The 16,246-nt window shown below is 35.0% G+C and overlaps 1 protein-coding gene and 1 pseudogene across 1 annotated transcript; both read left to right on the top strand.

Moving 5' to 3' along the window:
• The first annotated feature begins 528 nt into the window (after positions 1–528).
• Positions 529–1,918, top strand: LOC148920242 (F-box/LRR-repeat protein At3g48880-like). Its single transcript, XM_089046802.1, has 3 exons — positions 529–635; positions 735–1,123; positions 1,243–1,918. Exons 2-3 carry the CDS (start codon positions 735–737, stop codon positions 1,748–1,750), a joined length of 897 nt encoding a protein of 298 aa, XP_088902928.1. The 5' UTR covers positions 529–635; the 3' UTR covers positions 1,751–1,918.
• Positions 1,919–6,180: 4,262 nt separating this feature from the next.
• Positions 6,181–6,624, top strand: LOC148920243 (secreted RxLR effector protein 161 pseudogene; annotated as a pseudogene).
• The last annotated feature ends 9,622 nt before the right edge of the window (positions 6,625–16,246 follow it).

The following is a 16,246-nucleotide window of genomic DNA, read 5'->3' on the forward strand; positions in this document are numbered from 1 at the left end:
CATAGCACTTGCTTCTTCAAAAAGTGCTTCCATGATCGAGAAGGACCTTTATTTTTATTTTTTTTTATTTATCAAACACAGTCAGAAGCGCTTTTAGCACTTAGAGAAGCACCCCAAAACAAGCCCATACTCTCCCAAACATTGCTTACTTCAAAGTGAATAGGTATATTGGGCCCCACATATTTTTATTATTATAATATACATTTTTCTTTTGTTTTTTTTGTGATAGGTGAAATGAGGTAAATGTAAAAAATGAAAATAAATAATATAATATTGCATTGCCTAGTCCATTGGAGTGAGCAGTTTTTTTCCATGGGGCAACTGAAACATGCCATCAATCTGCATAGTACAATTTTGCCTACTTCGTTTGCTTATACCCTTGGAGATCCTCTAATTACTTAGGGGCAAAGCAACCTCTCGTATTTTTCCAGACATTGCAAAAAGAAAAGGGCAAAGAAAAAGGAGAAAAACGATTGGGTCTAGCTCTTTCTCATTAAGAAAAGTTCATATCACTCTGCTTTTGAAAAAGTTATATAAAGAGGCGAGCATGGCTGTGCTTCCTTGCCTCTTATAATCTGGGAGTTCTATTTACACTCCATTTGCATTGCATGTATATATATCTCAATTGATTTAAGGTCATTTTCTCTTTAATTTTTTTTTTATTTAAAGCAGATTAGCAGTGGTTGGGTCTTTGCATCTATAGCTTTATTAAATTTTAATTTCATTTCTTTCAGATGGATGAAAGAAGATGGGAAGACTTAAACATAGACTGTATGGTGAATATTTTGGGAAGAGTTGGTATGAAGTCACTGCTTTTGGATGTGCCTTTCGTATGCAAGTCGTGGTACAGAGCAAGCCTCAATCCTTCATGCTGGGAACGTCTCATTTTTCCAGACATTAAAACTAGCTATTCCATTTTGTTTTTGAGTAATGCTGGTGAAAAATTACAATGGGTTCATGACCCCAAACTAAAAAGATTTCTCCACCAATATCAAATTGACGAGAGTCATTTCTCGACCACTGCGTTTATTAAGTTCGTCATCAATCGTAGCAAAGGACATGCTACTGCTATAAGGCTACCTCCATGTGCTTCAGAAACAGACTTGAAATATGTTTCAGATGTGTAAGTTTCTCCTCCAGTATTTCAGCATTTATGTTAATTTTCTTTTTGAATGTTCGGTTGGGTTTTAATTTGCTCCCCACACATATAATTGGGTCATGGTAAAATGTTTGTTTTTGCAGGTGTGGTGACCTCAAGGCTGTTGGATTGCCTGGGGATTTAGTTGACGACAAATCAGGTGTAATAACAGAGCTGATTGGTAAGTGGAAACGTTTGGAGTGGTTGATGTTGGGAAGCAGCTATGATTTGGTGAAAATCCTCTCACAGATCAGCATTCACTGCAAAGACTTTTGGGGCTTACGCGTATCTAATGCTTATATTTTTAATAATGAGGCTATTGCAATTGTCAACTTCCTGCCTAAGATTAAGCATTTGATCTTGAGGAAGGCTGAAATTCATCGGGATGCTCTTATGAAGTTACTGCAAGGTTGCACGGAGCTTCAGGTTCTGGATGTCAGTGATTGTATTGGTTTCAGTGAGGATGATGAGGAAATTTTAAAGCTTGCTTCTCATATTACTAATTTCATCTGCAAGGGCTCTAGAGAGTATGATTATGATGATGATGGTTTCTATGAGGGAGGCAGTTTTTTGTTTGACGATGTGGTATATGATGGATATTATTCTGATTAGGCGTTCCGGACTGAATTTTCTTTGGAGAGTTTACTGTTGTTTACCTTGTGTTACTTGTACATATGCTTGTAACATTATCTTCCTGTGAAGTATATGCTCCTGGATATAATAAGTCCCTTTGCCTGCAAGTCATGATTAAGTTATTTTATATAATTTTGTCTTTAATTTTGTCTTTATAGTACCTAGAAAAACAATCGCCGAGTTCTTCTGTTAAACCAAACCATGTCGTGGCAGTGAGTTCCTATGCACAATGACTCCTCCACAAAAGAGACTGGACTTAATTCCAACTCTTTTAAACACATTCATTCAACAGTCCATGGCTAACTCCTCCAATGACCCGTCTTCGTTCATCCTCCTCCATGGCTACAAGAAATGCCCACACGTAGAAACAAAGTTATATCACGTCCAAGTCACATTTTTTGTTTGCGTAGTTCGATTCATTTTTCACTTTAGTTCTTGTTAAGTCCGAAAGTCTAACATTGTTAAGAAAAATAAATTAAATATTCACGTTATGAACTGAGTACAAACATTTTAATTAGACACAATAAAAATCTCAAACGTCATGATTTCATCTTGCCACGTTGGATTTTACTTATTAAATTTGACAGAACTCACAATTTAAACATGATTGCAAACTAAATATAACAACATTAAACTTACACTAATTAAGATGACATTGGTGAAGTAGAAAATTTATAGCAAATGTGGATTAGACTAGTTAGGTAAGATAATGTGCCAGCGTAATTTTTTATAATAATTTAGAATATTGCCATGTAAAAAAAGAAGAGTTTTTCTATTTAAACACCGTATTTCTCTTTGTTCAGTACATATTTTAAGGGCTCGTTTCGGAGTGATTCTGGATATGTCAAAAAGCACTTATATGGAGAATCACTTCTCCATATAATCACTTTAAATGATTTTAAGTGATTTTATGAAGAAGCACATGGGAGCTGCTTCTTCCCATAATCACTTAAAATCACTTAAAGTGATTATATTGAGAAGCATGTGGAAGATGCTTCTTTCCAGAAGTGATTCTAGCCTATCCAGAATCACTCTCAAACGAGCCTTAAGTTCACCCCAACTTCTAATTCAAATTTTCACAATTTCTAATAAAATCTCATTATCTTCTCAAACTACCCCTAAATACACACCCAACAGAAGAAATAAAATTAAAAAACTCATCAACCTCACACCCCACACTCTACACCCTGCTATCTTACCCTTCACCACTCTAGGTTCACCTCAGTCAATCTCATATTAGTTAAATAGATAAATACATTGTTGTCAAACTCAATTGATGACCTACAAGCCACTCTATTTGCATACCGTATTTAGGGTTTGTGAAGAGAAGTTGAGAGTATAGTAGGTTTCTTAGATTGAAAGAGAAGAGTAATTTGACCATAGGGTGTAGAGGAGTTTGTGTTTTTCTATAACTTAATATGAAGAGTGATGGGATGTGTATATGGATATACTAGGATTAAGTATGGCCTTTTTTTTATCTTTTTGCATAATAATAAAACTTAAAAGCTTAATAATTTAAGTATTTTGGTGAACAAAGAAAAGTGTGGGATTTAAATAGAAAAACTCAAAATGAAAAGGAACATTAAAAACGAGGATAAAAAATGTAATCGAACCTTATATGGTATGAAACCCAAATGGAACTTTTACTTTTACTCTTGTAAGATAGTGGGCCGAGTCATACTTTTACACATTCAGGCATTAAGTTCAACCTCCACTTCGATTTTTTCGCCCAAACAAAAACAGTGATATTTAGTTATATATCCATTCTTAGCACTATAGATAAACTCGACACCATTTAATTTCTACAAAAAAAACCAAAAAAAAAACCCAAAAAATGACAGCTGGTCCTATTGAATTTAATTTTGACTATTAAATTATTTTGATGCCCTATTGAGTGTTTTAGTTTTTTTTTATGAGATTTTGGGGTTGGGCTTGTTTTAAGGAATCGATGACAATTTTGTAATTTATAAGAAGTTAAAAGCCTCTTTATTATGTTGTAAATGGGCTTTGGGTATGTTTCTAAAGTCTGTTTCATATATAGTTTTCTTTTTTTAATAATTTAGACTTCTATATTGAGTATAATCATAATAATGAATCTCCGAAAAAAAAACCTCCACATCGATTTCTTACCCTTTGGTCTCTGCAGTTCCTTGCGGATCAAACTCAAGCACTCAATCAATAGGTTTGTTTATTGTGAACATGTGCAGAAACAATACAGCGATAGATATTTCCCGAGAACGAACCAAATGAATAGATTAACCCATTTTTGGTCTGCATATTAACAATTCATCAATGTTAAAAAAAATGGAAAGAAATAAACAGATGAGAATAAATCATTTTGTATAATAGATTAGTGTTGATGTGTAACCCTTAAGCTGAAAACCTTGAAGCCAAAGTCACAAAGTCTGTTTTGATTTCATGTTATAAGTTTTTAATTTTCTGATGTAATGTGAGCCATTGGATCATAGTCCAAGTGGACTCTCTTTCTAGCTTAAGACTAGTGCTAGCTAGTGACAAATGTAAGCATCTCATAGGATGATAGATGCAATGGCTAGGATTCAATTTTGATGTAAATCAGTTAGAGAAACAGCTCTCTTCTCTCTCTCATACGAATATACATGAACAGTGGAATGAAATAGATAGAAATCTCCAGCTTTGTTTTAGAGCAACGTTCTCTTCTACATCTTGTTTTTGTGATTTCTTCCTTCCTCCCAAACATCCAAAACATTGAAAACTATGAATTCTAACATGGACTCAGAGCCAGGTTCGATTGCTTGAGCTAGAAGTGAATCTGTGAATAGGGAGTCGGAATCGATTTGAGTTGGGTCTGAGCTCCTTCGACAATTGCAGCTGTGATTTCTTGAATCCAATGTCTAATATGGTAGGATCAGGCACTACTGAGCTTCGCACACCAGTTTTCAATGGAGAAAACTATGAGTTTTGCAGCATTCGGATGAAAACCATTCTGAAATCTCATGGATTGTGGGATCTGGTTGAACATGGCTTCGATGCTTGATCTAGAGAATGAGAAGGAGATAGAAGAGACTAAGGTTGCTGAGAAGTTTACAATGGCTGAGCTTCTGATGAAGGACGCTCGTGCACTTGGGTTGATCCAAAGTGCTTTGTCTTAGATCGCTCTTCTCCAGAATTGTGAACGAGCACCTCAAAGGGTGCTTGGGATATTCTGAAGCCGGAATTCGGAGGAGATAAACAGTACGAAATGTAAAATTGCAAGGATTGCGTAGAGAATTTGAATATACTCGCATGAAAGACAGTGAATCCCTAGCTGTATATCTTGCTAGATTGTTTTATATATTGAATCAAATGAAGAGTTATGGTAAGGAACTATCTAGAGAGAGAGTTGTGCATAAATTACTCTTTAGTTTGCCAAAATCATATGATTCTATCTGCTCTGTGATTGAACATTCTAAGGATCTTGAGACACTTGAAATTCAAGAGGTGGTTGCTTCTCTGAAGAGCTTTGAGCTCAGATTGGATCGACACATTGAGAACTCTACATAAAGGGCTTTTACTAATCTTAATATTGAGGAAAAAAATCCTAAGAGTTGAGTTTCTTCTGGAGATAAAAAAAACCTAAGAAGAATTAGAAATCTAACGATGGGAACAAAACGGCTTGTAAACACTATGAGAAATTTCATTTTGGCAAACGTTGGTTTGAAGGAAAGCCTAAATGCAAAGGGTGTGGGAAATTTGGACATATGCTCAGAGAGTGTCATGGATATAAAAATGTACAGAAATTGAACTATGCAAATCAAGTTGAAGAGACTGGAACCTTGTTCTATGCATGCAATGCTGTGACAGATGTGAAGGTAAATCACTCTTGGTACATTGACAGTGGTTGTAGTAACCACATGACAGGTGATGAGAGTCTGTTAGTCAATATTCAAAGAAATTTGACTTCTAAAGTAAAGATGGGTACTGGAGAAATAGTTCCAGTTGCAGGAAAAGGGACTCTTGTGATAGAAACCAAGTTGGGTAGGAAGCATATTCAAGAAGTGATGCTTATACCGGGTCTTGAAGAAAATCTGCTGAGTGTTGGACAAATGATGGAGCATGGGTACTATCTTGTGTTTGGATGAGATGTGGTGAACATTTATGATGATTGGTCACTGGACAATCTGATTGTTTGAGTTCAAATGACAAATAACAGATGTTTTCCTCTTACAATGATGCCTGCAAGTGATTTGGCCTTAAAGGCAAGTGTTACACACTGCTTGCAGACATGGCACAAGAGATTGGGGCACTTAAATGAAAGGAGCATAAAAATGCTTGAGAATCGAGACATGGTTCATGGCTTACCTCACTTGGAGCAGACTTCAATAATGTGTGAAGGCTGCATGCTAGGAAAGCAACACAGAGCTACAAATGAAGGAGAATACAGATAGATTATGGGAAGCTTGCTCTATTTGACAGCAACTAGACCTGATGTGATGTTTGCAGCAAGTGTCTTGGCAAGGTTCATGCATAATCGTACCAAGAAACACCTGGGGACAGCAAAGAGAGTGTTGAGATACATTCAAGGAACATTTGATTTTGGAATTGAATTTATAAACGGGAAGACAACTACTCTAATCGGTTACTGTGATAGTGACTGGGCAGGAAGTGAAGATGATATGAGGAGCACTTCAGGGTATGTGTTTACTCTAGGATCTGGTGTGTTTTCATGGGCATCAATTAAGCAAAACACAGTGGCATTGTCCACTGCGGAAGCAGAATATGTCAATGCTGTTGAAGCTACTTCCCAAGCAAAATGGCTGAGGTTTGTACGTGAGGACTTTGGAGTAGAACAAGTTGAAGAACTCAAATCATGTGTGATAACACCTCTGCCATAGCAATGGCAAAGAATCCAGTTCTCCACCAGAAAACCAGACATATCAGTCGAAAGTTTCACTTCATTAGAGAAGCTATTCAAGCAAAGGAGATTGAGCTTATCTACTGCAAAACATAATATCATATTGCAGACATATTAACCAAGGCTCTGTCTAAGGATCGATTTGTGTATCTAAGAGAACTACTTGTTGTGAAATGAGCTAAAGGGTTAGAAGGGAGTGTTGATGTGTAACCCTTAAGCTGAAAACCTTGAAGCCAAAGTCACAAAGTCTGTTTTGATTTCATGTTATAAGTTTTTAATTTTCTGATGTAATGTGAGCCATTGGATCATAGTCCAAGTGGACTCTTTTTCTAGCCTAAGACTTTAGTGCCAGCTAGGGACAATTGTAAGCATCTCATAGGATGATAGAAGCAATGGCTAGGATTCAATTTTGATGTAAATCAGTTAGAGAAACAGCTTTCTTCTCTCTCTCATACGAATATACATGAACAGTGGAATGAAATAGATAGAAATCTCCAGCTTTGTTTTAGAGCAACGTTCTCTTCTACATCTAGTTTTTGTGATTTCTTCCTTCCTCCCAAACATCCAAAACATTGAAAACTATATGAATTCTAACAATTAGTACATAAATTGTCCCAAATTTATTATTTTTTGATATTTCACTTAGGTCACCCCACTTCCTTGAGTCTTTTATTTTTGGTGGTATCAATTGTACTTGTTTTTGCTTTCTCTAAAGAAAAATAAAAATAAAAATAAAAATGGCGAGCATGGGTTGCATAATTGCATTGCCTATATCTCAACAAAAAAGTCCTAGATTTAAGGTCATATTTATTTTCTCATTTTCTCTATAAATTTTTAAGTAGATTAGCTGTGGTTTGGTATTTTAGCATTTGGGAGCTTCTTCACTTCAATAAGGATTTTTGCTACGGATTAGTTAAAGGAGTTGAAAATCCTAGCCATGGATTAGATATATCAGTGGGTTAAATAATTTTTTAATATATATCATACATGCAATCCAATTGCTGAGATTAGAAATCCTTGATCTTTGATGGAGCCAAATCTTTTGCGTTTTGTCATTTATATATATAGACATATTTATACCTGTATTAAATCTTAATTTTATTTCTTTCAGATGGATCAAAGAAGATGGGAATACTTAAACATAGACTGTTTGGTGAATATTTTTGGAAGAGGTGGTATGGAGTCACTGCTTTTGGATGTGTCTTTTGTATGCAATTGTGGTATAGAGCAAGCCTCGATCCTTCATGCTGGCAATGTCTCATTTTTCCAAACATTTCAACCAGCTATTTTGGTTATACCTTGGACACTGAATATTGGTGTTATGACCCCTTTTTGCAAAGATTTGTGCATGAATATCAAATTGACGCGAGTCATTTCTCGACCACTGCCTTTATAAAGTTTGTCGTCAATCGTAGCAAAGGGCATGCTACTCTACTCAGGCTACCTCCATGTGCTTCAGAGGAAGTGTGGTGATCCCAAGGTTCTGGCATTGCCTAGGGATTTAGTTTACCTCGGATCACTGGCGGATCCAGAAATTTTTTAGCAGAGGTGCAATATTGACTAAGTATGAAAATGGTTTTTCGGAATAATCATTTTCTCAAGATAATTTTTGGCGGCTTTTATTCCTTATACATCAAATAAGAAAACTTGATTTTTTGGGATTTTAGTATGAAGTATATATTGACTTAATGAGCCATCATTTTTAGCCTAAATCGTATTTTGCACTAAAACCGAATTTTTATATTTTGATTTGGTGGAAATTTGATTTTCTAGTATTTTTATTTGAATCCAAATGGGGGGTACTTCCTTATTTACATTGTAAACTTAAGTAAATGGAGTAATATAAAAATAAATAAAAGTAAAAAGACAAAGACATTTTCTTAAATGTTGAAAATGGAAATAAGGTAATCTGTACACCAGTTAAGCAAAGAGGCAATTTGAAGCACCTACAATGGTTTTTTTGGCGAAGGGAGGTGCAGCTTCACCTCCTTGCGCCTTAATAGATCCGCCCCTGCCTCGGATCAAGTGTAATTCCAAAGCTGACTGGTGAGTGGAAACATTTGGAGGAAATCCTTTCACAGTCATCATTTGATAAAGATGAGGCAATTGCAGTTGTTAACTTCCTGCCGAAGATTAAGAAGTTGATCTTGACGAATGCAGAAATTGGTCGAGATGATGTTATAAAGTTACCGCAGGGATGTCAGTGATTGTGTAGGTTTTGGTGATGAGGAAATTTTAAGGCTTGCTTCTCATGTTAGTAGTTTCAGTTGTAAGGGATCTATGGCTTGTTATTATGATGATTTACATTATTAAGCGCAGTTATATGTTTGATGAAATAATATATGATCACAGACACCTTTTTTAGGGCCACTGAATATTTTTATTTATCTATGTGTATATTAAATATATTATTAGTTCTCCTAAAAAATTATACATAAAAATATACTAGCCCCTTGGCACATGCTCACACATGTGCCAATTGGTTTTCTTTTTTCTTTTTTCTTTTATTTTTAGAAGTAAGAAAAAGATAACATGGGTAGTTATATTCCATAAAAATAGGACATGTTGTCTGATTTTGTTTTTAATTTTAATTTTTTTAATATAAAAATGTGAATTTACCATATTATTCTTATTTAATTAATAATTTCAATTCTAAATCTTTGAATTAACCAAGGGCATTTTTTGGTATTTTGAATGTTTCACCATTCTCTGTCTTTTGCTTTATATATATATATATATATATATATATGTATTAATATTATAGATAACGTATATATAATCAAACTTGCAGCACAGTGACAAAAGCGTGTGTCTTGTTCGTTTTCTCATACAACTTGTGTTCGAGTCCCGACCTTCGCATTCAATTGTTCTATTCTTTAATTTTTACCTTTATTCTCAGACGACTTGTGTTCGAGTCCCGACCTTATTTTCACTACAGAAACACGTCAGAAAATATAGAGAGAGATGAGCAGTGATTGGCAACATCAATATAGAGAGAGAGTCCCGACCTATTAAGGCGCAAGAAGGTGCGATTACACCTTCTGTCGCTAGGAAAGGCATAAGAGATGCTGCATATTGATGTTCAATGAAATGTGTAAGAGAACTTTTTGTTTCTGAGCGCTTCCTTTTTTTCAAAAATAAAATAAAAAATCCTAACCAAACCAATGTCGTTTGGGACCAAGCTTTAAAATTAAATTTTTTTTTTTAAAAAAAAAAGGAAACCTACTACCATTTCGTGGGCTTTTAATAGGGCCTCCATAATTACTTATTTAAATGAGATTAGGAGTTCTTTTTATTTAATTAGGCTTTAATAGGGCTTGCACAATTCCTTATTTAAGTGGGATTGAGAATTCTTTTTATAAAGGACCAATTTAACATCACTCAATTTTATCAAAGTATGTGTGCATCACAAGAATCCTACCTTTTTTTTCCCCCTTTTTGAGTACACCAATCCAAAGTAAGTCAAATACATACTTTTTTCTTCTTGAGCAAACGCCAATTTTGTTTATTCATTTTCTTTTATTTTTTAATAATTTTTTTTTTTCTTATTTAGCTCTCTGTGTATTAGTAAGATCAGTAGCAAACTCAAGGAAGAGGTTGCGTGACGCATGATTCGCGGTATAATTAATTTTTATTTTTTTATTTAATTGATAATTTGATATTAATTTGTTTATTTAATTGATAAACTATAGTCAATTAGTCATAGTTATAGATATAAAACCCTTATTTTATTTTAATTATACAGTTATGGAACGGTACTTTAAGAGAAAGAGTTTAAATCCTCCTTCAAACAATCCAGGTAGTTCACATTCTCCTTTGAATAATTCAGGTAGTTCACATCATTGCATAACAAAATGGGAAATCAATGGTTGAGTGATAGCTTGTTGTTTATATTGATAAAGATGGTTTTTCTTGTATTAGTAATGAAAATATAATGCGACGTTTTCATGATATGAAATCTCACTAGCAACAATTGTAAGTTAATTGTAATGTTATTTTTTTCAATTAATTATGAATAGCATAAGTATTGTTTAAATTGTAAGGATATTTAGTTGTGTAATTTTATTTTTTGAGCTTTTAGCTTTTAAAAATTGCATCTCTGCTAAAAAATTCATGTGTCTACCGTTACTTAGCTGTTTTACTTTATTTAAATTTGGTCTCATTTAGGACTACTTCTCTAATAAACCCTTCTGAACATAAACAGTTCTAACAAAAACGCTCTTGTCATAAAGATGTGGAAAGTTTTATAAAAGATCGAAGTAGAAAGCATTGAAAAAAAGCACACGACTTTGGCTTTACCCCTTACGGGCCGACGGTATGAGCGGGGATTAGTGCAGGTTGTCTTAAAGCAAAGGTCTGCATAGTTAGGGCGTCAGGGACCACCTCGTGGTTCAAACCAAAAAAAAAAAAAAAAAGAAGCACACGACAGGTACGCACATGGCATGTTTGTAGGGAGAGGAAACATAAAAATTAAAAATAAATAAATCGCCGCGTGACGTCGATTCGTTTCTTTCCCGCTAAACAGTTTTGGGGTTAAGTGGCGAAATGGGCCTGACGCCTTGTGGACCCTATTCCCTGTTAATTCAAAACCACGACGATAGGCTTTCATCTATCCCTCCGCTCAACTCCTCTCTGCCTCTCTCGCTCAACTCTTCTATCTTCTCTCAACCTCTCCCTCAAATCTTCTATGAAACCACAAGCCCAGCCACATCCAACTCTCCTCCCTCTGCAGCACCCTCGATTCTGAATTTTTTTTTTTAAAAAAAAATTATAAATCTGTTTAGGGTTTTCAGCTACAATAAGTAGATTGGTTTCTCGGACTCTTGATTCCCGTACAGGTAAAATATATTTTTTTCTCATCAGATTCTTGCTCATTGACGGGTGTACGTAGTATTTGTTATTAAATAAATAAATAAAAAAGGAAGAAGGTATTATCATTTTCTTCTTCTTCACCATCTTTTCAAAAACAGCATGATACTTGTGCCATGCATCAACTTGAAATAATCCCGCGGATACAGTTAGCTGAAACATTAATATCTCATCAAACAAACACGACAGACGTATGAGATAATTTTCTATAATAGAAGCATGGCTGTGCTTTCTTGCGTAATTGGATTGCCTATATCTCAACTGAAAATCTTTGATTTAAGGTCTATTTCTTTTCTCATTTTCTCTTAATTTTTTTATTTATTTTTAAAAGGCAGAAAGAAAAGCAGTGGTATATGGTCTTTGCATTTTGTCATAGATATATAGACATATTCAATGCTGCATTGAATCTTAATTTCATTGCTTTCTGATGAATCAAAGAAGATGGGAAGATTTAAACATGGACTATTTCACGTATATTTTTGGAGAACTTGGTAAGGAGTCACTGCTTTCGGATGTGCCTTTGGTATGCAAGTCTTGGTATAGAGCAAGCCTCGATCCTTCATTTTTCAAGAAATTTAAACTAGCTATTTTGGTTTTCCCGTTGAAACTGAAAATTGGCGCAGTGTCCCCCTTTTTCAAAGATTTGTTGATGAATATCAAATTGATGGGAGTCGTTTCTCTGTCACTGCATTCATAAAGTTCGTGGCCAATCGTAGCAGAGGCCATGCTTTTGTACTCATGCTACATTCATGTGCTTCAGAAACATCCTTGAAATATGTTTCAGATGTGAAAGTTTCTCCTTAAGTATTTCAGCATTATGTTATTTTTCTTGTTAAATGTATTCAGTTTTAATTTGTTCCCCGTGCCCTATAATTGGGTCGTCGTAAAATGTTGTTTGCAGGTGTGGCAACCTCAAGGCCCCGTTATTGGTTCATGGGAAAGGAGGCTTGGGACTGGGAATTCAATTGCTTTCCTATGTTTGGTAAGTCCAGGCATGAGAAATGGTTGTCTGGCACATGGGAAAGTAGGGAGGAAAGTGAAGCCCTCCTCTTAACTTGGGTTTTGTTTTCCCTCTTCATGGGAAAGTTTGGGAAAATGAGTCAACGTTCAATGCACAATTTTCATGACTATTTTGTCCCTATGAACAATTTATAATTACAACGTATCATTAAATGCATTTTTTTTATTTGATTTAATATGGGTATAATTGAAAAATTATACAAACTTTGTTTTCCATTCCTACTCAAAACAAACATGGGAAAGGAAACAAAGTGAAATCTCACGATTACTTTCCCGACATTACCAAACATGGGAAAAGAATCTTTCATTTCCATTCTTTGAGAAATGACGTGGGAAATGATTTCCCCTCAAATCCATTTCGTGAACCAAACGGGGCCCAAAGGTGTTGCCTTGCTTAGGAATTTAGTTACCCACAAATGAAGTGTAATTCTTGAGCTGATTGGTGAGTGGAAACATTTGGAGTTTTTGATACTGGGAAGCACTCATCGTTTGGAGGAAATCCTTTCACAGATCAGCATTCACTGCAAGGATTTTTGTGCCTTAAATTTGGGGAATGCTAATATCGGTAAAGATGAGGCAATGGCAATTGTTAGCTTCCTGCCCAAGATTAAGTCTTTGTTCTTGGGGAAGTCAGAGATTGGTCGGGATGCTCTTATGACGTTAATTCGGGGCTGCAAAGAGCTTCTGGTTCTGGATGTCTGTGATTGTGTAGGTTTTAGTGAGGGTGATGTCAGTTTTATGTTTGACGAAACGGTGATGGATATAATTCTAGTTATGCAGTCCCAAGTGTATTTGCTTTCGAGAGTTTACTGTTGTTTACCTAGTATTATAGCCATGAAAGGGGCACCTCAATTTAAATATCATCTTCCTGCATTTTGATATTTTGGAATTGTCTCCTCTTTGTTTTTCCCCATCTCATTTCTACTGCATAATTCAATTAATGTTCACCTTGTGAAGTTATTTTTGGTATTGGTAATTCTTGATGAGCATTTCATTAAGAAACAACTGCAGTTTCAAAATTGAGTGAAACTACAGAACTCTCCATGTAGACTGCTGGTGCCATGTACAAATTTTCCCTAATGACAAAGTTAGGAAGAGGAAGGGGGGTAACTCACACACACGAGTATCATGGAGTAGGATTCGTCATTGGGCCGAGCCTCATCGGACTTTTTTCTATTTTTTAAATATCTTTTTATTACAAATTTTTAGATAACAATAAAAAAAATAATTAACTTATTAATTCCTAACAATTAAAGATAACTGAAATATTAATGTATGCCAAATATGCTGGACTAGCCGTTGGAGTTGGAGAGATCTATTCCAAATTCCAAACAAAGGCCAAATATTAATGTCTGACTGAAATATTAATGTATTGATGTCCACCCACCTATCCTAATGTATTAATGGGAGTGGGAGGCCCAAGGCCAAGTATTAATGTTGGAGTTGGAAATAGGATGGGGAAAACCGCTTTGATTTTTATCTTATATGATGATGTATTGTCTCGTGACATAGTTTAAGACCAATTGGCATCTCCATATGAACATGATTTATGATATTCCGGCACGTTGATATATTCGTGGGCTAATATGATAAACACTGTACGTGCAATTGATAGTCACATGCTGACTTACCCAATATTTTGCTATTGGTATTGATTCACACAGCTATACTTTTTTTTTTTCTTTAAATGTAAACTAGCCTCTTGGCCCCTTATTTATTTATTTTATGAATGAATTTTTACAGAATATTCTTTATTTTTTTTAATTTAATTAAATATATATAAAAATAAACATCTTGGCTTATTCTTCATGAAGTTATTATTATTATTTTTTCCAGAGTTCTTCATGAAGTTGGATTGTTTATCTTGGCTTTCCTTCACTTATATATTAATGGTCAATTATAGATTTCTAGTTGACCACTAATTAATCGTTTTTCCATACATTGCAATTGGACCACGTATAGCCAGAGGGTCGAATTCTCATATAGAGAAGACAAACCATTTGCATGCTCTCTCTCTCTCTCTCTCTCTCTCTCTCTCTCTCTCTCTCTCTCTCTCTCTCTCTCTCATTAACCATATGAGAACCTTGTTGCATAAAACGACTACAATGATGAAAATTGCCGTTATTATTAATGGGAGTGGGAGGCACAAGGTCATAGCCATTATTTACAGCTTTTGTTTTGTCCTACATTTGAATACAATAACTCGGAGGGAAGGGTAAAAGTTAATCTGATATCTATGGAAGTAAAAGAATTTCCTATATAAAGGGTGAGCATGGTTTTCGCAGTTGGATCTTATTTCTTTTCTTCATCTGTGCTTTTCTGGTGATTCTTTTCTCACTTCTCTATTAATTTAGATTGACCCTAGGTTTTTTCTACTGATGTTTATGGTGTCTTTTTGTTTACCTTGGCAAAAGTTTTGTGTTTTTGCATTGACCTATGTATATGGAACTGGACCAGTATTTATGGGTTTTTTTTTTTTTTTTGGTTTAGAAGGATCGAAGAAGATGGGAGGACTTAAATCTGGACTGTTTGGTGAATGTGTTGGGAAGAGTTGGAATGGAGTCACTGCTTTTGGATGTCCCTTTCGTTTCGTGTGCAGGTCATGGTACAAAGCAAGCCTCGATCCTTCATGCTGGCAATGTCTCATGTTTCCGGGCTTTAATTATTATCGTTTCGACCATGTTCGGGGTTTTTACATAGATACTCGATTTTGGTTCTTAACTCTCTTTTATAGAAAATTTGTATATCGTTATCTAACCGGTAAGCTTCGTTTCTCCATGAATGGTTTTGTGAAGCTCGTTGTTAGTCGTAGCTGTGGAAATGCTACTTCTCTCAGCCTACCTGAATGTTCTGACCAAATACTGAAATATGTTGCAAATGCGCAAGTTTAAAAGTTTTTGTATTGTTTTTTCTGGAGATACCCAAATCAAACGCTGAAATTTTTGTTTTTGTTTATTTTTTTCCACTTCATCATTTATCTCAAATGCAAACTATTTAATATTTATGATGAACTCTCTTTGCAGGTGTCCTGGCCTGAAAGCTTTATCTTTGCCTAGCAATTCGATGTTACTAAAATCAAGCATACTTATGGAGCTGACTGAAAAGTTGAAACATTTGGAGTCACTGTCTTTGGGAAATAGCAGAAATATTGCTGAAATCCTTTCACAGATCAGCCTTCACTGCAAGAACTTTCGTCGTTTGGAATTGCATGATTGTTTAATAGGTGAAGAAGAGGCATCGTCAATCATCAAATTGGTGCCCCATTTTCAGTACTTAGTCTTGAGGTGTTCAAGAATTCGTCGTGGAAATTCTATCACATTACTTCAAGTCTGTAAGGAGCTTGTGTATTTGGATGCCAGTGATTGTCGAGGTTTTGAAGAGGATGATGATGACATATTAAAGCTTTCTTCTCATATTGCTTATTTCAGCTGTGAGGGTTCCCAACTCTATGATTCTGAAGATAACCATGGTAGATTGATCTCTGATGGAGAGAGTTCTGATGATGATTAGAGGTTGTTTGTATATACACCTTGGATTAGTGTAATAGTGCTCTTTGTATTAAAAGTTCAATAGAATAACCAACCACTAATATATTGTTGTCGAATTTCCATTCCAACACGAATATGTAGTAGTATAAATTTCCGGTCACATTCATTTGATAATACTGAAAATGAATGTTAGAATTTGGATCCCAAAAACAAAACAAAATAATT

Source organism: Prunus mume, linkage group LG2, assembly GCF_029339155.1.
Source record: "Prunus mume cultivar Tortuosa linkage group LG2, ASM2933915v1, whole genome shotgun sequence".
NCBI lineage: Eukaryota > Viridiplantae > Streptophyta > Magnoliopsida > Rosales > Rosaceae > Prunus > Prunus mume.

Bases quoted from the DNA above. Each gene is read 5' to 3' on its own strand.
- LOC148920242 (XM_089046802.1), top strand. From the start codon at position 735: ATGGATGAAAGAAGATGGGAAGACTTAAACATAGACTGTATGGTGAAT. The intron at 1,124-1,242 runs GTAAGTTTCTCC...TTGTTTTTGCAG, and splicing joins TTGAAATATGTTTCAGATGT to GTGTGGTGACCTCAAGGCTG.